Here is a 27,923-nt window from a genome sequence, read left to right on the forward strand (position 1 = left end):
AGGAAGAAAAGTCAGGGGAAAGCAAGCAAACTTGTTGGAAGGCATTCTGTCTTAATACAGATTTGGATCTTTAACTTTCTTCCCAAATTCTTCTTCCCCTTCTGTTCTCTTTTGTTATTGACTGATCTGGATCCAAAATCATCCAGTGCAGTACTTTGGGCCCAATCTGCCTTCTTCCCCCTCCTCAACCCTCCCCTTGACTCCCGATGGAAGGTCAGTTGTGGGGCTTGCCTTCTGGAGAGGGCCGTCCTTGTCTGTCAGTTTGTTCATGCACCACACACTGAATGTTCTTGGCTTGGTCCAGTGCTGCTTGCAAGGAGCAAGTGCTGAGTGACAAGTGTGCATTCACTTCTACCTTGTCATACAGACAGGAAGCTGGGTCAGAGAGTTCAGGGGTTGGGGTACTCAGGTCACAGGCTGGCAAAAAAGGTGCCCAAATAGACTTCAAATCCAGACCCTTGTCTATTCCACCTAGCACCTGGAGTCTGTGGTCATCTCAGGTTTTTTCCAGGCCTTGGGGAGAGATACACACTGTAAATAACTAAAGAGAGACCCCAAATAATCTGTCTCGCAATGACATCCATGGAACAGAATATGAGATAATATGGTGCTAGCATTTGCTTTGAGCAGGCAGCAAAATGTTCAGAGGAAGTCGATGGGGTTTTGCTTTGGCTTCCTAAACTGGTAACATCATTCTCATGTAAATACCATCAAGATAACAACAGGAAAGGTGGAAAATAATTTCTCTTTTGTTTTTTAATCAGACTAAGAAGATAACAGAAGTGGGGGTTTTAAGATTAAAAAAAAATGAACAAATATGAGTTTGGAGAGGTTCTGGGAAATGCTTTAGCACAGGACACTTTGGAATTATGGGAGCGAGCCCTAGAGACATGGGGCCTCTGAGTTCCCAAAGCTGCTCTTGGGTCTGAGAGGAGAGAGAGAGATTCTAAAACTGCCAGAAAAGTTTTTGGAATCCTAGGTTTTTGTCACACTAGAGGAGCACCCTGCTACAATCCCCCAAGGAGCCAGAGCACTCACCTTCTTTCCGTGTCCTTTTAGGGTCTGGTAACAGGTCTCATTCTTGTTTTGTTTTTTTTTTTTTTTTTAAATAAAAACTAAATCCTGGTGACAGCATAACTATCCTGACTCCTGAGAAAGCTATAGGAAAAAAGAGAAAAAAGACTAGCAAGTGCTCGACCTTTTGCCTTCCCTGCTTGCTCGCTTGCCTGCTTCGCTGAGGAGAGATGACCAGAGGGTATAGGCCGTGTCCATGGCCCTGGCTTAGATTGCACAGCCAGCAGCCATGACTGTGCTGGGTTCCCCTTTCCTGCACTCTGCCTGGTTGCTTTCCTCTGCCAAGTGGGCTCTTCCTTCTAGTGTTCTAACATTAGCTGCTACCACTGGACGGCAGCCCAGACATTTGACCTTGGGAGCTCTGTCCTCCCCCAGCTCCTTCCCTCACGCCTACGCTCAGGCTGAGGGCCTGTTCTCTTGTTTCCAGAGTGACCACCACCCTTAGCCAGCTCTGGCCTTCCGTCCCCACAATTCTCCCAGTTATGTTTAAAGTCTAGAGAGCAAAGGGAGCTGGTGAGTAGCTATACCTGGGCAGAGGGTGGTACATAGCTCCAAGATACCTGATTTTTCCACAGCAACTGACACTAACTTTTTGGAGGGACTGATCTGGTAGGAAGAACAGGTACTTCCTTCTTCCTTCTCACTTGTTAGATAAGGATGCCAATGCTCAGTTACTTGCTTAGTCTGAAGAGTTAATGGTTATGTTAGACCTGGCGCTCAGCACACTGAATTGGCCTTTGGGCTCAGCAGTCCTAGCCAAGGCAGGCCACAGGCTCACTGGCATTAGAACCCAGAGGTGCATGGAGAGATCCAGACAGTCTGAGGCTTTCACCCTGGGTAAGCAGAGATACCAAGGGGCTCGCCCTTGGCTAACACTGAAGCCTTGGGAGTCAGGGCTGCCATATCTCCATTAACATCTTTGAGACCCTCCTTCCAAGGGCACTGTTCCCTTCACAGCTTCTCTTTCTCTTTTTGGGCCTGGTTCTCCCTTCTGCTTTCTATTACCACAGTCTTCCTGAGTTTCATTTCAGAGGTAGGGGGTGGTGGGCTCCACTTATTCCCCTCCATTGGGTGTGAGCTTCTCCTTGTTGCATTGTGGCTCTCTGTAATACTGTGTCAGGAAAAGGAAAAAGTGACTTGATTGCTTTCGTCAATAATTTGCAGAAGAAAGTTACAGAGAATCATGGTTATGGCCTGACATTTTCTGCATGGGCTAGTTCCTCATTTGGAGTCTTAATTGTGTCTTTATTTAAGTCAGGATTTCTTTCTGTAGTCAAACAGATGGTTCTGCTGCCTTGATTTGCTTTCTAGTTTTTTGGCTTTGTTACTAGGATCTGATTCCAACAACCTCTCACGATCTAAGGAGTATTACCGAGACAAGGCCCTGCCCTGGGGTAGGCTCAGGAACAGAACCTTCCTAGTAGAAGAAATACAAAGGGAAAATGTGCTTTTGTCTTCTTTTACTGCAAACCTCAGCCAGGGCTCGGGTGCTCACACTGAGCATCTTGAGCAACCTCAGTGGGCTGAGGGTTTCCCTTAGGGTCTGGTGGACTTTAACACATAGTGATTTACTCAACTTTTCTGCTGTACATGCAGAGGGTTTGAAGAGTTAGAAGGGCTCACTATGGAAATGGCACATATCAGTGAAAGTTTTCTTATATACCATGTGGGTTGGGAATAAGGGGCTCTGGCCAATCTGGAGCCAAGTGGGAACTCATCAGCATAGCTTTCATGTGGAGTTGGGCCCCAGGAAACCTGTCATTGGTTGGGTGTTGGGGGCCTGACATACCTTGGAATGCTGATGGGTATATGATGTTCTAGACCAGCTTAGCCTCACAGATGAGTCTCAGACAGCAAGATGGGGCTCTGGTCCCCTCTTGAGGTCCAGCATGAAATCAGCCAAGGTTCCTCATTTGTAAGCCACAGGCATCTCCAGCTAACTCACACCAAAGAGAACTCATTGGTGTGAAGGGAGTTCACACAGAACTGGAAAAGAGTTAGTGCATAGGCTCCAGACAGGACAGGACCAGGGAGATTGGGAGAACTTTGGAAATGGGTGCCATGGGCAGGCTGAGGACTTTGCTGCTGGTGAATCAGCCTCTGCACCTGCGGGAGTTAGAGCCATGGAGCAGGTGAGTTGTTTGGTCAGCCAACAGACAGAGAGAGACAGAGAGACAGAAAGCGAGAAATCACCCCCCAGGGGGGATGGCCACGCCACAATCCCTTCTCCTCCATTCTCCTCTCGGGATCTTGGGCACGCACGCACACTCACCTGGCGTGAGTTTAAGCCCCCCGGTTCGGGACGCGAACCGCAGTCGACTACGTGGGAGTACAGCGACATAGCCATTATGCCAAACTGCTGGTCCCTCAAGTCTAAGTTCTGTCGCGAACCGCAGTCGACTACGTGGGAGTACAGCGACACAGCCATTATGCCAACTGCTGGTCCCTCAAGTCTAAAGTTCTGTGCCTACCCCATGGCCAGGGGAGGTAGAGGCATCTTGGTTGATAGTCTTACGAGGACGCTACCCAGTGAGGGTACAGAGGTATCCCAATGCAAAACTGGGATGCTGCTAGCAGAAGAAAGGGGAACTGCACCATGAGCCCATGTAGTTCCATGTTGGGGGAGCAAGGGGGCTTATTTAGAACAGGGAAAAAAGGAGAAGTTGTTTTTTCAAGTTGTCAAAGCAAAGTGTGAGGCATCACTGGTCCACTGGCTCCTTTGGATGCCAGAGTTGGAGACTGGTATGAGGAGCCTGGGCCAGCCAGGGATGGGGTGTTAGGGTCCTGACTCTCTGGCTGGTACTCTCTTTTATTCCCCACTAACCCTTTTATTTTGGAGAGGTTTTTGCTATAGGGCCCATGCGCATGCAGACAGACAGAGAGAGACATAGAGACAGAAAGCGAGAAATCGCCCCCCGGGGGGATGGTCACGCCGCAATCCCTTCTCCTCCATTCTCCTCTCGGGATCTTGGGCACGCACACACACACGTGCCCGGCGTGAGTTTTAAGCCACTGGGTCCGGGACGCGAACCATGGTCGACCATGAGGGATCCAGCGACATAGCCATTACGCTAACTGCTGGTTCCCATTCCCCACTAACCTTTGACTTTGTCTGCGCCCAGCACTTTGGGGAGGCCCAGTTGTTTGGGGAAGCTCAATTCTGCCCATTGAAAATATATTATTAACCTGTTAACCTGACATCCACCTGATGTGTGAGCAGTAAGAACAAGACAAGGTGGCACTGATAGGTACCTTTCTTGTACAGCAAAGATTGTGAGTAAGACAGTTTCTTTTTTTTTTTCCTCAAGAAGCCTATGTTCCCCTTGGACAGTTTCTTTGTTTGTTTGTTGTTGGTTTTTTGGTTTTTTTTGTTTTTTTGTTTTTGTTTTCTGGTTGCTGTGGGAAATGTTAAGAGTGGAGCGATGTGGTCTGATTCCTGCTTTAAAAAAGATAACTTTAGGTCTGGACTGAGGGTGGAGAATAGAGATCAAGAATTGCAGGCTGCAAGACCAGTTAGAAGGTGTGTTCAGTGTGGGGTGGGGGTAGCCTGGTGTAGGGGCAGTAGTGAGTTACTGAGAAGCATAATCCCCAAGCTAGGAAATGGTAGGCTACTCTGGGGATCTGTAGCAAATGCTGGTAAACATGTGTTGAATAAATGAATGAGTCAGTGAAGAAGTGAGTAGGGGCTCAGGAGCCCTGTGTGTCAGCCCATGCGTCTTCCCTCTTCAGGTGAGACATGAGCATCTCTTGCAAGATGGCTGCACGCATCCATTTTCCCTGGGATGGCCTGGGTTAGGAGGTGTCACCCTGTGTAGAACATGCTGGCTTAGTAGGAGGAGAAGGTCAGGAGCACTATTTTACTGACAAGGCAAGGGGTGGCTCACTACTCTGCTTCCGGCTCTCATCTGGAAAACCCCAAACCTTCTTGGTGGCATTACATGTTGGTGAAGCAAATGAGCAGCTCCAGTGTTCCTGATCTCTTCTGCTTTCCTCAGCTCCCATATTCATGTAGGTTTCTGTGGGCTCCCAGCCTGGGCTGCCTTTGTCCACCTGGCAAACATGGGAGTGTGGGGGTTGTGGTTCCTTAGTGGGTGTTTTCCTTGTGCCTGGGTGCTCTCTTAGTGCTGGAAGCTATCTCCCTTGGTAGGCAAGGCCCCTGACAGTGGACAAACCCAGCTTCTCTCTGTGAACCCTCCCCCTGGGAGCACAGGGTCTGGCTGGCTTCCACAGTTTGTGTGGGTGGTGTAGCCCCAGTGACAGGTTCTTATGTTTGTCACCTGCTCTTTACTGGGTGACTTTGCTGTGGTGTGGGCTTTTAGCTGTGCAGTCTGCTACATTAACCCTGTCAGCTGGGAGGGAGGCAGGTGCAGCCTTCAGTTCTTTTCAGATATTTCCATTGATGGCTGTAGAATGAGTAAGTAGTGAATATCACTGGAATCCAGGAGTGTGACCTGACCTGATAGTGTAAAGATTATCTTAAACCAAGAAGTAGGGATTGGAAGAGTACTCTACTTCCTCTCACCTCCTGTAAGCTCCTCTGATCCTTCAGTACCAGCTCAGGCATTCCCACAGGAAACTGGCCCTGACCTTCACTTAAACGCTTCCTGCCCTGATCTCTCTAATGTAGTCTAATAGTTCATCTGTATGACTGTTCTCCATGAACTGTGAGCCCTCCTTCATCTGTGTCCCCAAGCTGACCTTTAAAAACCCTAGGATGAATGCATTGTTGATCAAGTGCAGAGATCCCTGGATTGGGCAGCTGGGGCTCGGGTGAGGGGGAGCCAGTGCCAGGCACTTGTCTCTCCCTCTTATCTGAGTAGGCCAGGTGTTCATAGTCAGCCTCACCCTCCTTCCAGGCCTTAAAGGGCCAGTGGGTTCTTGCCCACTTCTCCGCCTAGAAGCCTTGCCTATCTCTTGTCATTAGTTGGAAGAGGGCAGTAGGGACTCCTGTTAGATGTTGGAGCCCTCTGTGATAGCCTTATTCTCCTGGGGCCAAGAGCTTCATTCACCATTTCATTTCAACATTTTCACATAGCCTACATGTGAATAAGTACAAGTATATATCTGTGGAATGAATGAATGAGACAATGAGGGAGTCTTTAAAATACTTGAGGCAGACTTTCTTGGGTTCTCAACTGGGCACAGTTTTCTCCTTACCAGAGGTTATAACAGGCCTCTTTACCTGGTATCAACTAATAAAAGGAACTCTAGGATATTCTTTTTTATTTTTTTTAAGAGTTAGTTATTTTGTTTATCATTATTATTATTTTAAAAATTTGCTACAGGGCACATGTACTCACCAGAGAGAGACAGAGAGAGAGCAAGGGAAAGTGAGACAGCAAGCTACCAGGTCCAGGACTCAAACCACAGTTGACCATGTGGGAGTCCAGTGCCTTAACCACCAAGCCACCTCTTGGCCCCTAGAATATTTTTTTTTGGGGGGGGAGAGGTTTTTGCTATAGGGCGTATGCACTTGCCAGAAAGATAGAGACAGAGAGACAGAAAAGGAGAAATCACCCTCTAGTAGAGATGGCCACGTTGCTATCCCTTCTCCTCCATTCTCCTCTCAGGATCTTGGGCACACACGCACATGCACCCAGCATGAGTTTAAGCCACCAGGTCTGGGACTTGACCCGCGGTCAACTACATGGGAGTCCAGTGACATTGCCATTACGCCAACTGCCGGTCCCGGCCCCTAGAATATTCTTGTGCTCAGTTTGCTGTGTAACCATGGAGTAAGTGCCCTGGACTCGAGTTATTGCTCTGTTTTTTACCAAATGGTCATAGCATTCAGTGGAGACTGGGCATGGGATGTGAGGGAAGATGTAGAATGTTTGAGTGTTTCCCACTGTGGGAATATGCTGCCTACATGTTCAAAAGACATAGCTGTTGTGCAGGGACCAAATATGAGGGGACTTAAAAAGTTCATGGAAAAATGACATTAAAGTACCAGTTTATTTTGGTGTAAAATTAATCTTGAAATACATTATTTCAGATCTTGAAATAAATTATGAAATCCATGCATAGTTTTCCCATAGTATGCATTGTCTTGAACTTTTTGAAGACCTTTTGTATAACCTTTGATTGTCTGTTCAGTTCAGAAAGAATGCCCCAGAGTGCCTCATTATAAACTCCAAACAGCCTGCAGAGCAGAGACCACCCTTTCTGAGTTTTGCTTGATGCTTCTAGATAGAGAATGAAGAGCTGTTCTTGTATCTTGAAGTGGGATCTAGGAGTGGGAGATGGGGCCTGCCACCTTTCACTTGAGGTTCTTTTTATACCCGGGGAGGTCCTGTCCTCTTTCATCTTCTTTTCATTAGTTGGGAGAAGGTGAAGTTTGGCTTGGTGAAGTTTGCTCAGCTGTTTTCCATCACACCTCCCCCTGAACCATCCTCCACATCACATATTATGTGGAAGAGTCCCTCGTGTCAGAAGTCGGGGTGATTTCTGTGTTTTTAGAGCCCATTCACTTGATGGACTTTGTAACTCACTGAAAACTTGGGACAAAGAGTCCATGCCAAATTCTCCATAGATGTTTTCTCTTTTAATACTTTTTTCTCTTTTCCCTAACCTGACATTAGCAAAGGGCAGTAGCCTCTTTACTGTGATTTTAGCAAGGGATCAATGAAGATTCATGTGCAAATGTGCTTTTTTTTTTTTCTTTTTATGGAGAGGTTTTTGCTATAGGGCATGTGCGCTAGCCAAAAAGACAGAGAGAGACTGACAGAAAGCGAGAAATCACCCCCTAGGGGGGATGGCCACACCACACCGCAGTCCCTTCTCCTCCATTCTCCTCTTGGGATCCTGGGCACGCATGCACACATGCCCGGCGTGAGTTTAAGCCACCGGGTCTGGGACTCGAACTGCGATCGACTACATGGGAGTCCAGCGACATAGCCATTACGCTAACTGCTGGTCCCCAAATGTGATTCTTGTGACTCGAAGAGTGAATAGCTTTTCTGGTTGTTTTCAGCATACGCCAAAGAAGATGAGTCAAGGACCTACACTTTTCTCTTGTGGAATTATGGGTAAGTAATCAAGGTGGCTGTAAGCCATCCTCCTCTAGTCATTCTGGCCAGGACCTGAGTCTTCCAAAGGAGGTGCTGAAAGCAGTTTGTGGACATGAGTTCAAAAGAATAACCCTAGAGATTCTTTTCTGTGTGTTTTAATTATTTTGACCCCCAGTGGTGCAGGAGTGGTCTAGGGGCTGCTGGGGTTGAGTGACAGGACAGATCCTGATGCAGTTTATTGATGTGTGTATTTTCCATCTCTAACTTTGAGAGATTCTGTCTGATTACTAAAGTAATTCATGTTTTTTTCAGAAAATGTACCATAGTATAAAGTATTAAAAAAAAATAAACTCTTATAGTCCCAATAGTCAGTCATAGCTTCTGTTGATATTTTCATGGATATGTATATTATTTGTATTTTTTAAATAACTTGAGTCCACGATGAACTTGTAATTATATAAAACCATATGTGTTGGCTTTTTCACTTGGTAATAATTTCCATCATGTTCCTACAGCTTTAAAATTGTTCATTCTTTGCATTTTAATGGTCTACAGTACTGCATTGTGTAGCTATATCAAAATGTCTTTATTGATGCAACTATTTATTAGTTTATAGAGGGGCTATTTTATTTGCTGTTGTAATTAATAGTGATTATCTAAGTGTCTAAATCTTTGTCTTTTGGATTATTTCTTAGGATTGTTCCTAGGAGTAGGATAGACTGAGGGCAAGACATCTTTAAGGTTCTTGATTCACATTGCTGACACCCCTTCTAGAAAGATTGCTTTGGGTTTCTGTTTTTGTAGAGGTGTTAATTACTGGTTCTTACAGGGGCAATAAAAGATTTCTTGGTGCTGCAGATAATCAGGCATCGTTTCTCCTCTTGCTGTTTCTCTTTGCTGCTCCTATCCACTTTTGCCCTGCTTTGTCTTGCCAGATGACTTTCTGTAATGTCTCAGTTGAGTCAGAAACTGGACTTGGATGATGGATAACCACTATGGGCTTTTAGATTCAAAGTTTGCCTTTGTAGGATATTTTATTTGCTGTTGTAATTAATAGTGATTATCTAAGTGTCTAAATCTTTGTCTTTTGGATTATTTCTTAGGATTGTTCCTAGGAGTAGGATAGACTGAGGGCAAGACATCTTTAAGGTTATTGATTCACATTGCTGACACCCCTTCTAGAAAGATTGCTTTGGGTTTCTGTTTTTGTAGAGGTGTTAATTACTGGTTCTTACAGGGGCAATAAAAGATTTCTTGGTGCTGCAGATAATCAGGCATCGTTTCTCCTCTTGCTGTTTCTCTTTGCTGCTCCTATCCACTTTTGCCCTGCTTTGTCTTGCCAGATGACTTTCTGTAATGTCTCAGTTGAGTCAGAAACTGGACTTGGATGATGGATAACCACTATGGGCTTTTAGATTCAAAGTTTGCCTTTGTAGGTTGTATAAAGTCTACTTTGCTTTTTTTTTTTTCTTAGCCCTTTCTCTCTATGTATATGGTTTGTCTTTAGATGCAGGTCCCACAGATTGAGATGATGAAAATGGAGGTACACTGAATATGTCATATTGAACACTGCTGGGGACTGCACCAGGAACCCATTGACTCTGCCAGCAGCTTCAGGCGGTGGTGGTGGGGGGAGTGTGCATTCATATGTAGGGAGCCAAGGCCTAGGCAGGTGACTCTCTCCAAGTTCTCTTGGTAGGCAGCATTGTACCCAGTTGGGCTGAAGGAAGATTGTGTTCTTCTCAGTTACATCCTCTTAACTCCAGAGAGTTGGGAATCCCTTATTGCTGCTACTCAGAGGAAATGGAAACAGAGACCATGTGGCCTTGCTTTACCTGCGTGGCACACTTCTGAGTTTGTCCCCACATGATTGAATACCTCCTAATTGGTTCATAGTTTTCAGCAAACCCTCGGCACCTAAGCACATGTTCCAGAAGCCTGCCTCATTTCTGCTTCCTGGGACATCTGGTGATGAAAAGATCTTTCTTTGTCATGCTCTGGACAGAGAGAGGAACTCCTGGGCATGTCTGACTGCTCAACCATGTTTAAACTTTAGCTCTAAACTGGACCAGATCAGTCAGTTGGGTTGGGGACATGTTAGGCTTTATTTCCAGGTTGTTCATGTGTTAGGCTCCTTGGCCTTTACACTGTAAATCAAATAAGGTGGACTCCCATTAGTTTGTGACAGGTGCTGTTGGGCTCATAAAGTTACTCTGAACTTCCTTTTTGGAGCCTCAGTTTTCTCAACTGCAAAATGGCAATTACGTTAGCACCTACCTTGTAGGCTTTGTTGTGAGTTCTATGTGACATATTTGTGAAGAGATCAAAGGAGAGTGAACACTCCATAAGTAATAGATTAAAAAGAAGCTGAGCCCTAATTTGAGAATCCTGTTCTCTGAGAAGAGGTCTCTATACTCAAACAGAGGGGCCACCTTGGTTTCCTTCAGAGAAAGAATGTAGGTGAGAGACTGACACAGGAAGTATAGGGGCAGATCTCAGGCCCACAGACCAAGGCAGACGTCCCAGGGAAGGGAGGTGAGTGGAGAGAAACTCAGGTTCCCCAAGAGAGTCTGTCTGCGCCTGTGGAACCCAGCGACCTGCTTTTTCCTGGGGAAGGCCCAGAGTTTAAGAAGGTACTGTGCTGCACCTCCAGGCTCTTGTTTATAGAGTGACTCTTCAAGAAGCACTGACTGGAACCCAGCGCCTCTGTCTCAGGCTTTTCCCTTCCCCAGGACCCTGTCTGCCTTCTGCCGTATGGGCCAGTGTCAGGGCACTGCCAGGCAGCAAAGGAAGAAGCTACAAGAAGCTGTGCTGGTGGTTGGTCTGTGGAGTTTCCTTGTCCTATTTCTTTCTCTCTCATTGGGCCCAATTTTCTGTTGTTTAGCTCTCTCCTTAATTCTGGAAAACCGTGGACCTGTGTGACAGGGTTACCAAGGCTTTCCATTAACCACACTTATTTCATTGGTTTATTCTAGTGGATAGTAATTGTTAGGCACTTGGAGTAGGAATGGAGCAAATCAGACCCTGCCCCTTCCCTCAAGAAGGTGTCTGTCTCTAGCAAAGAAAGGTCAGCTAACACTGAATGCCCACGGGGTAGGAAAACTTCTAAGACAGAGGAGACCCTTAGAGCTACAGGAAAATCACCTCATCTTCCTGAGCCTAGGTTTCCTTATCTTGCAGATTTCTAGTGTTTATGGGGATTTAAAGAGATGGCTGCATGCCCAGGGTGTCAGCTCCATCCCTCTTCCGTCCCTCCCTTTCATGCACTTTCTGAGGCAGGAGTATCAGCAGTCAAAGGCTAGCAAGCCCAGCGTGTGCTAGCAGAAGCTCCGGTTACCTCTCTAGCCCATTTGACCCAGGGAATTGAGATTTTCTATCCTCACCCTGCACTGTGAACTGGGAGTGCACACCAGACAGTAAAGATTTCATCTTAGGGGAGTCTACTTTTTAATAGCAGGGAAGAGAACACCCCGAGGGGCAGGCTGGACTTCTCAAGAGGGTTTTGGGTCCTTCCAGGGCCGGACAATGCTGAGCAAAGATAAAATGCCAAACTCTTACACTCACCAACCTCCTAGCCTGTCTCGTGGAGATAAAGGACTCATGTTCTGGCTCTGATCAGTGGGATTCTCCCATGGGAGTTCAGGACTGTTGATCTTGTGACTCAGGATTTTTCCTCATAAGCCCCATGTGAGCGTTGAATTCATACTGGCTCCCAGTATGAATTCAAGTTTCATAAATATTTTGAGGAAAATCTGGGCAAGTACTTTAGGACAAGGAGCATAGCAGCCTATTTGCTTCTTAAAATGCTGTCCTTTCCTATGGCTTGGCCTCCTGTGCCCCACTTAGATAAAATATGTTACTAATAGAATTGAGTACTCAGTGTTTTAGAAGTATTTCATACTCTGTGATTGCAAACTGGCTATCAGGGCTTTCCCCACCATTGTCCCCATCCCATTTTGGAAAAGATACAAAGAAGTGGGTTTGTGCTTTTCTAAAATAGGGGAGAGGACACAGCTAGCATGAGTTGTGGGTGGGAGAAGCAGGGCAGAGTGTAGAGCCTATCAGGGCCGAGTAGGGGCCTCCATCAGGGCTGAGTGCCCCTTATTAGGGTACTAGCTCAGCCATCTCTCTGCAGGGCCTCTTCTAGCAGAGGGCATGTTTTGCCTCTTGGTTTTGTTTTTTTTTTACCTCCAGACCATCCTCAACCCATCTTCTGTACTGAAGCAGAATTTCTTCTGCACACAGCTTCTCTAGGTGGGGGTGTGGGGACCTGACTGATTATTATGCTCTTGACACAGGAAATGCTGGGCCTGTGGCGGCTCCGTAAGTGCAGCCCCAGCCCTGGTCAGATGGCCTGACTGATTTCTAAAGGGTGCCAAAAGAGATCTCGGCCGTGGCTGAGAGAATCATCCTCTGTTGGGAAAGGCAGGGCTGCGTGTGACTCCTCAGTCCATGGCTCCTTCTGGCTCTTCTGCATTTCCAGTGGGAGATGCTTCTTTATTCTGACCCAGGATCACACTTGTACTCGTTTAATCTTTCTTGGTGGAACAGGGCAAGTGGGGTGAGAGCAGGCTCCATTCACTGCTCTCTGCTAATTGCAACCATTAAATGAGTTCTGTATTGTACAGACAATGGGCACCACACATCCCATTTTCCTCACCACTCAGGCGAGGAGAAGACCTAGAAATCACATAGTAAGTGAGAAAGCAAAAGCAATAGCAATTATTTCAAAAAGGCCACTAGGAAAAGTCTTGTAAATACAAGTCAATGGACAGAGAACAAAACAATTCATATGCTAAAAAAATGGGATAGAAACCCTAATTACTTTAGGAGTTATGGTAATAAATTATTTATTAATGTAAATTATTTCACAAGCAAAGAACATAGAGGAAACTTGAGCAGAAGGATCATACATTATGTATAAAAAGGAATTGTAAAAATATTATAGCAGGCCTACTTGTGCTGCTCTCATTCAGGTTTGTCAGCATTTTAATTATAAGCCCTTATTTTCAGTGTTTAATTACTTGGTTGTTAAAGTCTGCTCTGTACATAAGACAGTTGTTCCCTAGGGCAGTCTGTATTAATTTCTATGGGATAAACCCTTAGAAATTGTTGAGCCGTGTAGGACTGAGTGATTTTGCTTTGAGATTTGGTAGATTTTGGTCTTTTAATTCAGCCACTATTTGTTGTTGAAAACAGTGTGATTGCACCTTGTATGGAAAAGCTGGCATTTGGAGGTTGAGTGTTTTCAGTTTCTTTGAACAAATGAATGAAACAAAATGAACAACAGCCATAACAAAATCAGGACTACTCAAACCAATTTTTGGTCTATGTCACTTCTTCTGTCTTTCAGAGATAGCCATTTTGAATATGGTCATTAGATCAGTGTCTTTTGTAAGAAATACTTATTAACCAATATAGGCTAGAATTAGTTGTTTTCATTAAAATTATATTCATAAATAAATACGTATATGTATGATTTTAAACATTTTATTTATTATTTTAAGTTTATTATGATCATATGTGTACATGGCTTTTTTTTTTTTTTGAGAGATATTCACTGTAGGGCGCGTGCGCTTGCCAGACAGACAGAGAGAGACATAGAGACAGAAAGCGAGAAATCACCCCCCGGGGGGATGGTCACGCCACAATCCCTTCTCCTCCATTCTCCTCTCGGGATCTTGGGCACGCACACACACGCGCCCTGCGTGAGTTTTAAGCCACCAGGTCCGGGACACGAACCGCGGTTGACTACGTGGGAGTCCAGTGACATAGCCATTACGCTAACTGCTGGCTTTTTTTTAATCTCTAAAATAATTTAAGTTTCATCCAACAGCGTGACTAATTTATTTATTTATTTTGGGGCACTATTTATTTGTTGGCCTCAGATGGTGTTTCTAGACTCGGGTGTAGAATGGAAGTAGATAAAAAATGTACTTGGCATATGATAGCTGCTTACAGTGACAAGTGTAAAAGGAGCCTCCTGGGCTGCCTTATTACCTAGATTGGGTTGGCTTGTAGTTATGTGGTGAGGCACAGTAGTGCCAGAGGACAGAGAATGGCTGCTGTTAGTTGCTCTTTGTGCCTTCCATGTGGAAGTATGGTTAAGTTAGGTGACAGCCTGGTCCAACTGCAAATGCATGGCATTGGGATTGCAGACTAGGTTGAAGTCTGAGCTCTGGTGTTTGCCAGCTGTGTGTCCAGAGGGGAGACATGACATCATTTTGAAGTTCGGTTTCCCCACTAGTAAGATGGGGATCACTGTGACATGAGATGCTCAGTGTGCTTGGGATACATACTCATGCTCTATTCCAGCCTCAGCAGGGATCTCATTGGATTGTTAATTAACAGTTAATGTGCATTTATTGACAATTTCCTAAAGAGTTGTCTTGGCTGCAATAGTTCCCTTGTCTATATAATGGTACTCAACTTTACTGTTTGCATCAGTTTAGAGATGAATCACAGAGCTGTTTCATATGCTTTGTGTACACCCACAACTAAGATGGGAATCCAAAATAGACAGTCAAACTGACCTTTCTGTCCAGTTTTCCCTATGCATTTTTGAGTGCCTTTGGGGAAGGTGTTTGGAGTAGGAGGTCTTTTTTGTTTGTTTGTTTGGGTTTCTTTTAGAGAGAGAGATTTTTGCTATAGGGCACGTGCACTCACCAGAGAGACAGAACACAAGAAATCAACCCTCGGGAGGATGCCCACACCACAATCCTTTCTCCTCTTGGGATTTTGGGCATGCATGCACACACACCCAGTGTCAGTTTAAGCCTCCGAGTCACGAACTCGAACTGTGGTCAACTATGTGGGAGTCCAGCAATGTAACCATTATACCATCTGCTGACCCCTTGGAATAGGAGGTCTTAATCAGAACAGAAAGAAAGGTCTCATAAGACCACAGTCCACCCCTCCTTGTACAAACAGGGAGGCTACGGCCCCTGCTCCTAATGTCTAGTCTGACATGGTTTTTATACCTGGGGGATTCTATCAGGCCTTTTTTTTTTTTTTTTTGTAAGAGCAAAGACTTCCCAGAAGCAGTGGGAGCTGCCATGGCCACCTCCATCCTACTGGTGAGGCCAGGGGCTTGATAATTACTTCGAACCCTAATCTTTGTCCTCATCAGCCTCTCTGGCTTCTCCTTGAGCCTCACAGGCCAGGCTACTGCTTCTCTGGTTGGGATTTGGTGGAGTGTTTGTCTTTGGCAACCTTTATCCCTGTCCCTGGTGCTTTGTATGAGGAATTCAGTTTCCTGTTTTCTGTCCTCAAACCTAAGATACTGCTGCCATTTTGCACTTCATCGCAGGAGCAAAGGCTGAAGACTGGGCAGGCAAAGTCTGAGAACCTTTTTTCCCTGTTGTAACTGTAAATTGAGTCTCCATTCTGATAACACAGGCAGGGAACCACTGCAGTGGGCCAAAGGCTCTGAAGTCTATTCAAAAAAACATATTGGGCTGGTCTTGTAGTGCAGAGGTTAAGCACTATGCAGGGGACACTAGATTCTGCACGTCTGATCAGGGTTTGAGTTCCAGCCCCTGTGACTTGAAAAACATTCTGGACATGTGTGTGTGCATGCCCAGGATCCTTATGGAATGGAGAATCAGACGAAAAATGATAGGGGTGTGACCTGGCCTGTTAGGGTGATCCTTTCTCTCTCTCCTCCCCTTACTCCCCTTTCACATACCTTCTGGCTTTAAGGAAAAGAAAAAATTACAGATGACACCGGTTGTGGGAAAGCTCATGTTATTGCCTTGCTCATTCCCCTTTCCCCCTTTTTCTCTCTGTTTATGTAAGGTCAGCTTAGCAAAATTGCCTCCGGAAAGAGACCTTAGTTTTCTGCTGAAAGGTTTAGGGAACTTCTCCCCTAGTCAAGCATAGAATCCTTGAAGCCCTGAGGCCAAGTTAGCACCACCCAACCCACAGGATGGGGAGAGATACTCATCAGCAGCACAAGCAGACAGGTATGAAATCCAGGAATGAGTCAGCCGGTCATGATCTGGCTAGTGGCTTGCTACCCAGGTCTGAGAGGCTGCAAGAATCTTCTTTCTTGGGTCTGTACTTCAGGTGCTTAGCCTTTTCTGGAAACCGCATTCTGCTATGGTTATGTCAGTATAAAACAACATCTAAAACATAGCACAGAGGTCTCTGGGACTGTAAAACTCCTCTTTTACACATAAGAAAGCTTTATAGTCCCCTAAGAATCTGGGTCTCTGGGAATTTCCCTTCAATTTAAGGACAGAAATGGAAACAAGAACATTTAAAGTGAAATGCCATTTGTGTTTTTCTTTCTTCAAGTTCTAGGATCTGTGCATCCATCAGCCTTGTGTCTTTCTTGGGAGGTGGCAGGACTAGAGCCTTGTGGGTGTGAATTTGGAGCTTTGAGTCCTTGTCTCTACACATGTGGGCATCTGATTTTCCTGTGCCTTGCCTTGCAAGGTAGTCAAAGATCAGAAACCTCAAGCCATCATTGAGCCTCAGCTTGGAAAGGACCTTGTTCACCTTATCTGTTTGTGGAGAACTGGCCCAAGGGTGTTTACATGATTCATCCTCCCATCTATAGGCAAAGACCTCTGTCTATTAGCACTATACACACACCCACACACACACTTCTGTGTATACGTTTAGATTGTTAAGATAGGTTTGACATATGATGGAAAAACTTTAGATGTACCTGGAGGTTCAAGCAGTGGAGGCAGCATATAAAAAAACAGACCACTGTCCATGTTTTCAGGCTGTGTGCCATGGTGCTGTGTTCAAGTATACTCGAGTCTTGGTGTCGGGCTCCAGGTGGCTGGGGAGCTCCTTGCTTTAGGATGCAGTTGATGGGCGATTGGGTATTCTCAGAAAGAAGGTGGGAGACTTCAGACCCATCTTATTCAGAGCAGTCTGGCTTCTCAGGCCTTAGCCAGGGTCTGTCCATCCAAAGCGTGCTGTGCAACTTGAAAAGGAAGCCCTGAGGGATTCCCCACCCTGTCCTTTGAACAGAACCTCTACAGTACTTGAAGGGTGAAGTGGTCCTTTCCACAGTTCTACTTCCTATAATTGACCCAAACCTAAACTAAAAACGCCACCTTTCAATGATGTATGAATTCAAATTAGAAGATGTTAGAATTATGAACCCTCCAGAAGCTCCTTAGGTGTGGCTGGATGTTTAACTGGCCTGCTATTCTAACAGAGGTATTTGAGAACTGAGGCCCATGTGTAGCCTATAGTCCAAATCCGTGGTTTTCAATATTTTTGTGTTAAAATAACCTGAAGAGCTTATTAAAGCCCACAGATTCCTACTTAGTGAGATTCTGATTTACCTGGTCAAGGACAGGGCCTAAGAATGATTTTTACAAAAAGAAAAAAAGAGAGATTTTTGCTATGGGGCATGTGCACTTACTCACTAGAGAGGCAGAGAGAGACAGAAAATGAGAAATCACCCCCAATAGGGGATGACCACACTGCAGTCCCTTCTCCTCCATTCTCTTTTCAGGATCTTGGGTACATACTCACATATGCCTGGAGTGAGTTTAAATCCACTGGGTCCGGGACTCGAACCGTGGTCGACTATGAGGAAGTCCAGTGATATAACCATTACACCATCTGCTGGTCCCACAAATGAATTTTAACAAACACCTCCAAAGGATGCCCCTACAGGTAGCCCAGAAACCACACTTTAAGAAATTCCTAGCGGGACCAGCAGTTGGCATAATGGCTATGTCGCTGGACTCACATGTAGCTGACCACAGATTGAGTCCTGGACCCGGTGGCTTAAACTCACGCCGTGCGCGAGTGCGTGCATGCCCAAGATCCTGAGAGGAGAATGGAGGAGAAGGAATTGCGGCCTAGCCATCCCCCCTGCGGGGTGATTTCTCGCTTTCTATCTCTCTGACTCTGTCTTTCTGGCAAGCGCACGTGCCCTATAGCAAATACCTCTCAAGAAAAAAAAAAAAGAAAAAGAAATTCCCAGTGCAAAGAATATAAGTTTGCGTTCCAGCCTGATTCCATAGAGGTTGTTACCAAGTTTCAAAAGAGCCAAACCTCAGATATAAGAGCGATTTTTAACAAACTGGCCTGCTATTCTAACAGAGGTATTTGAGAACTGAGGCCCATGTGTAGCCTATAGTCCAAATCCGTGGTTTTCAATATTTTTGTGTTAAAATAACCTGAAGAGCTTATTAAAGCCCACAGATTCCTACTTAGTGAGATTCTGATTTACCTGGTCAAGGACAGGGCCTAAGAATGATTTTTACAAAAAGAAAAAAAGAGAGATTTTTGCTATGGGGCATGTGCACTTACTCACTAGAGAGGCAGAGAGAGACAGAAAATGAGAAATCACCCCCAATAGGGGATGACCACACTGCAGTCCCTTCTCCTCCATTCTCTTTTCAGGATCTTGGGTACATACTCACATATGCCTGGAGTGAGTTTAAATCCACTGGGTCCGGGACTCGAACCGTGGTCGACTATGAGGAAGTCCAGTGATATAACCATTACACCATCTGCTGGTCCCACAAATGAATTTTAACAAACACCTCCAAAGGATGCCCCTACAGGTAGCCCAGAAACCACACTTTAAGAAATTCCTAGCGGGACCAGCAGTTGGCATAATGGCTATGTCGCTGGACTCACATGTAGCTGACCACAGATTGAGTCCTGGACCCGGTGGCTTAAACTCACGCCGTGCGCGAGTGCGTGCATGCCCAAGATCCTGAGAGGAGAATGGAGGAGAAGGAATTGCGGCCTAGCCATCCCCCCTGCGGGGTGATTTCTCGCTTTCTATCTCTCTGACTCTGTCTTTCTGGCAAGCGCACGTGCCCTATAGCAAATACCTCTCAAGAAAAAAAAAAAAGAAAAAGAAATTCCCAGTGCAAAGAATATAAGTTTGCGTTCCAGCCTGATTCCATAGAGGTTGTTACCAAGTTTCAAAAGAGCCAAACCTCAGATATAAGAGCGATTTTTAACACTATTACTTGTCATACATAATGATGGCTGCTCTAGGCCCTATACTTGACACCTATTTAATTCTTATACCATTATATATCTGAGAGATTAAGTTAATTGCAGATTTGAGGTTCAAACCCAGGTCTATGCCCTTTTTACCACACCAAGTGATGCTTGCTCAATGAATTCCCTACATCTATGACCACTGTCACTTTGGAAAGAGTTACAGTTGTTTGTGCAGAAGTAATATTGAATGGAGGGGCGGTGCACCCCTGTATCCTCTTCTCAGGGCCCTGCCAAGGCCCTTTGTACAGTGTGACGTTGGAACCTAGCACTTGGGGGGAGTTTGCCATTAAAAATTAGCTTCTATTCCTGTTTCTTTTGTCTGCTGACTTGACCTAACAAATTGCCCTCTGTTCTCTGAGCAAAGGAGGAGAACACAAGGTCTAAACATAGCCTCAGTTGTTTTTACTTTTCTTATATTGTACTTCTTGACGGTGATAAAGATTGAAACAATTAAAATATGATCTGCCCTGCAGTCAGAACAAGTGGCCACCTGGCTGATGTTGATACACAATAGCCATGCTTTGCATTTTCAAAGTGTCTTAGACTTTACTCCGCCAACCAGTTTCCTGACTGCTCACATGCGCTATCTGCAGTCCCCATGGGGCTTCAAGGAGACTGAAACACAGCCCAAGTTGGACATGCCTGGCAGAGGAAGGGCCATCTATGCCAAGGACAAAACACAAGTGAGACCAAGTAAACATCCACAGCCTCTGTAGCTTTTGTCTGCATTTCGTCATCCATTCCTTTCTCCACCTACTACTGACTGAGGTCTGCTGTGCTGCTCCATGCTGGGCACTGGGAAGCCTCATTGGAACTGTGCTCCGGAGCCTGTGGCTCAGTAGGTGGACATGTAAGCACAGAGTTGTGGTTCAGTTCATGTATGAACTATATGATTGCAAATCTAGGCAGGAACTATAGGTGCACAGGGACCTATATGGAGAAAGGGTATCCTCAGAGGTGGCTTGAGTTGGCTTTTAAATGAGAAGTAAGAATCAGTCTTGGTGGAAGGAGAATAAAGGCAAGAAAAGAACATTCTAGTCCTTTGTGAAGGTGCAAAGAAACTGCAACTTGACTCCAGTTTTATGTTCCTTATTGAACTAATGGACTAAGTAGAGAACTGACTCTGAATCCTCTCTACAACAAAGAAGTCTTATATATCTAGGTTATAAAGGCTTACTCTTTTCTTTTTGGAGAGGTTTTCACTATAGGGCGCGTGTGCTCGCCAGACAGACAGAGAGAGACATAGATACAGAAAGCGAGAAATCACCCCCCAGGGGGGATGGTCACACCGCAATCCCTTCTCCTCCATTCTCCTCTCGGGATCTTGGGCACGCACGCACACGCGCCCGGCGTAAGTTTTAAGCCACTGGGTCCAGGATGCTAACTGCGGTCGACTACGTGGGAGTCCAGCGACATAGCCATTATGCTAACTGCTGGTTCCCATAAAGGCTTACTCTTTAAAACAGAGTGGAGTAGGTCTATAGGCAAACAGGGACATGTTAGAATTCACCATCCAACCCCAGAACCCCCTGAGGATTTGATAGTTAATCTCAAGTTCAAGCAAATTGGAATCCCAGCCCTTTGCATGTAGATTTTGCCTATGCTCATTCCTGTAGCCTTGTTATTAAACCAGTTTTATGAAACATTACTTGTTGTCTTCACAAGACCAGAAGGGGTGTATTCTATGGGTTATTTCTGGGATTTTCTTGGATTATTCTGATGACATGATTCTTGTCTGACAACCAATAGGGAGTTTGGTATCTGGAGTATACAGTCTGCTTGGGAAACGATGAGTAGATGGAACCTGAATGCCAGAGTGAAACATTTGCATTTTATCCCAGAAGCAGCAGGAGCTGCTTCAACAAGTTATCTAGAGGTAGTGGGGAAGTGGAACTAGAGTAGGGAGTTCCCCAAGGGTCCAGTCAGGAAACACCAAGATTACAGGATGGCCATGGGAAAGGGAGGGCCCTACCAGAGCGAAGAGACAACGTTCATGTCTAACTGGCTTCTAGTTTCCCTTTCTTCTCGTGATTTCCTTAGAGATAGACAAAAGTCTCAGCTACTAAAACAAAAATGGAACAGGAGGTGGTGGGCTCTGAGAATGGGATCAACCTCTTTTAATGTCACAGGCTTCCCGAGGCCTGAGACATTCTGTAGTGTGCCTCAGACTCCTTAAGCATTGGCTGCCACGATGCCATCTTGGGGCCTCCATTGCTCTGTGACGTGGCCCACTGGTTCCTTCCTCAGTTTTCTACATTCCTGGCATCTTAGTGCCTTGTCCCAAAAGAGAATTTGTTGGCCAGCTTATTCTACAACAACTTCCTGAAAACCCAGAGGAGTAAACCCAGAGAAGGACAGGGTTGGAGGCCCTGACCCCGACTTTGGCTCACTTCCTGAGTTAAGCTGGAGTGCAGCACCAGTGGGCTTGGTGGTCACATACCCTACATATTTGGTAATGCGTGTTCCTCCACAGAAAATTTGGAGGCTATAGAAAAACAAAGAGGAGGAAATATAAATCAGCCAGCTATATGCCATTCAGCTATTAACTTTTTTGGTGTATTTCCTTTGCATCTTTACATGTAACATACATATTTTACTAAATAGGAATCAAGATGTCTATATAATTTTATATCCTATTTCTTCATGCTTAGCATTATGTCATTAGCATTTTCTCACATCATTAAATATTCTTTGAAATTCTGCCTTTTCATGCTCTGTGTTATTCCTTGTGAATTTATTTAACCAATTCCCTACTGTGGAACATTTTAATTATTATTATTATTATTTTTTTTTGCTAAAAAACTATCATTTTGATGACCATCATCATACATAAATCTCCACGGTTTTCCTTCAGATAACTTTCTCTCTTACTTTAAATCAGATAAAAGATAGTTGTTATTCAATGTTAGTCTGAATTTCTTTTCATTTTACTTCATTATTTTCATTCACTAAACTTTCAGTTGCTGACTAATGTCAAATTGAAACTGTTTTTAAAAAATGATAAATACTGGGAACAGCAGTTAGCGTGATGGCTATGTCGTTGAACTCCCATGTAGTAGACCGAGGTTCGAGTCCTGGACCCGGTGGCTTAAACTCACGCTGGGCGCGTGTGCGTGCGTGCCCAAGATTCCGAGAGGAGAAAGGAGGAGAAGGGATTGTGGCGTGGCCATCCCCCCTGGGGGAGTGATTTCTCGCTTTCTATCTCTGTCTCTCTCTGTCTTTCTGGTGAGCGCATATGCCCTATAGCAAAAACCTCTTCAAAAAATAAAAAGAAAAACAACAAAAAAAATGGTGAGCACTCAAAGAGAATGATTTCCTTGGGTGGAAAAGACAGCATAAGTACAACTGCAAAAATGCAACTATCTGATGATTTTTGGAAATAATTTATTAAATCTGACAGAAAGGTATTGAGACTTGTATAGTTAGGACCGGGGAGGAGTCTAGGATAAGATGGTTTAGATGTTTAGTGACAATCTTGCTTTATCCCCAAATGGCCTGTCTGTACTGAGGGAAAATCTCTCCTGCGTCTCCAGCTTCCAAGGCCCTTCATGTGTGGTTTCTCTCTGTGATCCATGCCCCAGGTCCCAACCCCTCAGCTTCTGTGTCTCATGGCCCTGGGTAGGATGCCTGAGAGGAAGGAGCATTACTTTGAGATCTGATATGGCTTTTCCTTTGGCTCATGGACCTTGGGCTGCATTGGTCATTTCTCTTTTTTTTTTTTTTTTTTTTTTTTGGGGATTTTTTACTTAACGGAAGCTCGCCAGACAGACAGAGAGAGACATAGAGACAGAAAGCGAGAAATCACCCCCCAGGGGGGATGGTCACGCTGCAATCCCTTCTCCTCCATTCTCCTCTTGGGATCTTGGGCACGCACGCACACGCTCCCAGTGTGAGTTTTAAGCCACCGGTTCCAGGACGCGAACCACGGTCGACTACGTGGGAGTCCAGTGACCTAGCCATTACGCTAACTGCTGGTTCCAATTGGTCATTTCTCTTGAACCAGTCCAGTAACTGCTTTTTATAGTGCTTGGTGCAGGGTATCTCAGTGCCTTTCTATAATGGCCATTGGTGAATCTCAGTCTGTATGTAGTCTTTGCTGGCTGGAGAACTCGTATGGGCTGGCTATAGGTTTGGTTTTCTGAACCTACAGTCCATCTTGCCTGACCCATAAGCTCCTTGAGGGTAGAGCTAGTGTCACAGGCCTACCTGTGATTCCCCTCAGCTCTGTACTGTAAGGAGCAGGGCTTTGGGGCAGCCTAACATAGGTTTGTATCCTGTCATGTGGTCCTGCGACAGTTACTCAACCTCTCCGCCACCCTGGTCTCTCCATTTGGGCCATGGTGGTACTTACATAAGGGCACTTTGCAGGTGATATGACTCAGGTTGAATGCTCAGTAAATGATCTGCTTTTCTATGAGAATTAGTATGTATTTAAAAACCTGCCTAACATTTAAGGTTTTACTTCTCTATCCTGCTGACTGACTTAAGCCATTCACATTTGTACAATCTATAAATATATGTAGGTTAGAAAAAATAGAAGGAGCTGACATGTTGGTCCCCAACACCATAGTGTGCATGTGTGTATATTTTAAAAGTTGGCTATAGGGTGTGTGTGTTTGCCAGAGAGAGACAGATGTCACCCTGGGAGGAGGGCAACCTTGCCTCAATCCTTTCTAATTCTCCTTTCGCGATTTTGAGCATGCATGCACATGCACCAAGCATGTTCTTTAAGCCACCAGGTCCAGGACTCAATCTGTGCAGTTAGTCATGTGGGATCCAGCCTCTTTAACCTTCATGCCACCTGCTGGCCCCACAGCATATTTCTTTCTTTCTTTTTTTTTTTTTTTGAGAAGTTTTTGCTATAGGGCGCGTGCGCTCGCCAGACAGAGACATAGAGACAGAAAGCGAGAAATCACCCCCCAGGGGGGATGGTCACACCGCAATCCCTTCTCCTCCATTCTCCTCTCGGGATCTTGGGCACGCACGCACACGCGCCCAGCGTGAGTTTTAAGCCACCGGGTCCGGGACACAAACCGCGGTCAACTATGTGGGAGTCCAGCGACATAGCCATTACACTAACTGCTGGTTCCCCACAGCATATTTCTTAACTTTGGTTTAAAACTATTAACTGGAATATAAGAGCTATTCTAATTTTTTTTACTTCCTAGAAATTCCAAGCCCAGTGCCTAATTCCATAGTAGAAAACCAACAAATAGTTCTTGCATATTTTACTGAAATAAAGGTTCAAGTGAAAATTCAGTATTTTATAGTAGGGTTTATTTATTCACATGTTCAAGTAGAGACCTGAATATGTGGGTTTAACTTGTACACTTAGGTCTGTTGAGCCCAAGACTTACTCTTACAGATTTTTTTTTTTTTTTTTTTTTTTTTTAGAGATTTTTGCTATAGGGCATGCGCACTCACCAAAAAGAAAGAGAAAGCGAAAACCCCCCCCCGGGGGGTTGGCCAAGCCACAATCCCTTTTTCTCCATTCTCCTCTTGGGCATGCATGCACATGCGCCCAGCATGAGTTTAAACCACCTGGTCTGGGACTCAAACTGTAGTTGACTACATGCGAGTCCAGTGACATAGCCATTACGCCAACTGCTGGTTCTTACTTTTACAGATTTTAATTGATTTAAGTATCCTCAATTTTGTCAGAAATCAAGTAAACAAAGAGAAAGTGCTATGACTGAAAGCTGTTGATGTTAATATTGTTGAGCGTGTAGGAGGCATAAATCAATGAGAGATTCCGTTTTTACTCTTAGCAGGTGCTTTACGGATGGAATTCAGATGAACTAAACTGGCAGTACTGCCAGGCTCCATTTGTACCTTGGCCATCTGAAGTACCAAAAGACTCATCTTTGGTGGTGGTCTTCCGCTAGTCTGATGAGCAATAGAGTATTGTGCAGGGACTTAACAGATGTGAGAGGTCTTCAGAAAGTTCATAGAAACTGGGTATTATGAAAAGACTCTGCATGGGACCAGCAGATGGCATAATGGTTACATTGCTGGACTTTCACATAGTTGACCCTGGTTTGAGTCCTGGATGCAGCAGCTTAAAATTCACACTGGGCGCATGTGCGTGCATGTGCATGCCCAAGATCCTGAGAGAAAATGGGGACCAGCAGTTAGCGTAATGGCTATGTCTCTGGACTCCCACGTAGTTGACCGTGGTTCATGTCCCAGACCCAGGGGCTTAAACTCACGCCGGGCACGTGTGCATGCATGCCCAAGATCCCGAGAGGAGAATGGAGAAGGGATTGCAGCGTGGCCATCCCCCCTGGGGGGTGATTTCTTGCTTTCTGTCTCTCTGTCTCTCTCTGTCTGTCTGGCGAGCACATGCACCTTATAGCAAAAACCTCTCCAAAAAAAGAAAAAGAAAAAAAGAAAAACCTGAGAGAAAATGGAGAAGAAAGGATTATAGTATGGCCATACCCCCTGGGGGGGTGATCTCTCACGTTCTGTCTCTCTCTGTCTCTCCAGTGAGTGCATGTGACCTATAGCAAAAATCTGTCTCCAAAAAAAGAGAAAAAACTACGCATGGACTCAAAATTGTTTTGTGCTAATATAAACTTGTACTTTAATTTCATTTTCCATGAACTTTTTGAAGCAAGTTGGTCTCCTACCTTTAAGATGAGAAAACATTTTGGGTGAAAAATACTGCTTTTCCTGGGAAGTAGTGTGGTATGTTAGAAAGAAAACTATATCAGGAGTCTTAGGGATATGTCTGGAATCTCGCCTTCCTCTGCTTCCAACTCAACACCCTTGGGGCTCACTTCCCCCTCTGAGCCACAATTTCTCATATGTAAGATGAGGTTAGACTAGATGGTTTTTAAGGGCCTTCTGGCTCTAAAATCCTGTGTTTTAAATGGGCTGCTAAATGTGGAAATAGAGGGCTGGCCTAGGCCTTCTCAAATCCTATTTTCTATTTTTCATTTATGTACCAGAAAATGACAGATGGAGAGACCTGGATAGGAAATGCCCTCTTCAGATTGACCAACCGAGTGCCAGCATCTGGGAATGCCTCCCTGAAAAGTGTCAGGACAGCTCACTGTGGCACAGGGAGACGGTTACCGCCTGCACTGTGACCAGCCTGATCAAAGATCTCAGCATCAGCGACCACAACGGGAACCCATCAGCACCTCCCAGCAAGCGCCAGTGCCGGTCACTGTCTTTCTCTGATGAGATGTCCAGCTGCCGGACATCATGGAGGCCCTTGGGGTCCAAAGTATGGACTCCTGTGGAAAAGAGACGCTGCTACAGTGGGGGCAGTGTGCAGCGCTATTCCAATGGCTCTAGCACCATGCAGAGAAGCTCCAGCTTCAGCCTCCCTTCTCGTGCTAACACACTCTCATCACCCTGCGACCAGGTGGGGCTTCACCACCGATTTGGGGGGCAACTCTGCCAAGGGGCACGAGGATTAGCCCCCTCTGGACAGGTGGGTGACACCTGGAGCCCTGACCCACACCCTGTAGGAGGGGGCCGGCTGGACCTGCAGCGGTCCCTCTCCTGCTCACACGAGCAGTTTTCCTTTGCGGAATACTGTCCACCCTCAGCCAACAGCACACCTGCCTCAACGCCAGAGCTGGCCAGACGCTCCAGTGGGCTCTCCCGCAGCCGCTCCCAGCCATGTGTCCTTAACGACAAGAAGGTGGGCATTAAACGGAGGCGCCCTGAAGAAGTGCAGGAGCAGAGGCCTTCCCTAGACCTTGCCAAGATGGCACAGGTAAGAGCCCCAGTGGCCTGGAGGGGCTGCAGAAGTAGCTTGGTGCTCATTGTAGCCTCTGATGATGCTGATCCATTCAGACCAAGAGCTTTAGAAATACCCGGCAGTGAGTTAATTTCCTTCTTTTAAAAATCCTTTTCAAAGAAAGATTATTTCAAGTCAGTTTTTTTTTTTTTTTAAGTGTCTATTTCTTTCTGTTTAAAATCAGACAGGCTCTTTCTCTGTGAGGCACCATGCTAATGATATAAGAACAGACAGATGGTGAGAGGCAGGGTTGGCAGGCAGACCAGTATGACCAAACTCTGAGAGGGTAATCCCCTCCCAGCTCTCTGTAGCCCTCTCTCCCAGGAACAATCCGCCCCTACAGCCTCTGTGAGAAACACTTGCACACACCATGATTCAGTGTCACTTGGATTATGCTGATCCTGAGATCAGGGCTGTGGGTAATGGTTTTAGAAAACAGGAGTGTGTGAGGGTCTATTCTTTAGATTAAACTGACAGAAATATTAGACCATCAGAAATTGTGATCCACATCCCCTCTGCTGCCTCTGTAACCGTCCTCACTTCTCACTGTAGAGGTCTTTGGCTACTCGCCCTGTCCTTTGGACTTTATCCTCTTTGTCTTGGAGCTCTGCCTTGCGCTAACACTGATCTTGGATACTGATCTGAATGAGATGAATTTGGAGTAAAACCGCCAGCCTTAGGATGGTCTCTGAGCCTAAGGCTAGCTGCATTTTGTTCTTGTTAAGGAGGCCCGAGGAAGAGAGTGATGGTGAGGCCCAGGTAGTAGAGTTGGCCCTTGTGACCACTAACTCCAGGACAGGTAGATGTGGAGGGTAGAACGCAGCACTGTTGGTTCTGTTTCCATCCAGAGGTCCTCAGTTGCTTAGTGCCACCATTTGGCTATTGTCTTTTCTGGTCTTTTACATATATGTATATATGTATGTATACACACACACACATATGTATGTATATATCGTTTACATTGGGTTTGAGGGGATGAAGACCCGCTTGTTGGAAAGGACGGTCGGAGTGATTGACCTTGCTCTTGCAGTGCCCTGGCCAGATTCAGGGCAGGCGGGCTTGACACGTCCATTCCATTTCAAGCAGCT

General features: G+C 45.5%; 1 protein-coding gene across 1 annotated transcript in view; it reads left to right on the forward strand.

Moving 5' to 3' along the window:
* Window positions 1-3,197: 3,197 nt before the first annotated feature.
* The window catches only part of FAM53B (family with sequence similarity 53 member B), a 90,326-nt gene continuing 65,600 nt past the window's right edge, over window positions 3,198-27,923 (forward strand). Inside the window, exons 1-3 of the mRNA XM_027770126.1 lie at window positions 3,198-3,206; window positions 8,048-8,102; window positions 26,033-26,811. Coding sequence (XP_027625927.1) covers window positions 3,198-3,206; window positions 8,048-8,102; window positions 26,033-26,811 — 843 coding nt within the window. The remainder of the gene's footprint in view (window positions 3,207-8,047; window positions 8,103-26,032; window positions 26,812-27,923) is intronic.

This window comes from Tupaia chinensis, unplaced genomic scaffold (genome assembly GCF_000334495.1).
Source record: "Tupaia chinensis unplaced genomic scaffold, TupChi_1.0 Scaffold000113_1, whole genome shotgun sequence".
Classification (NCBI taxonomy): Eukaryota; Metazoa; Chordata; class Mammalia; order Scandentia; family Tupaiidae; genus Tupaia; species Tupaia belangeri.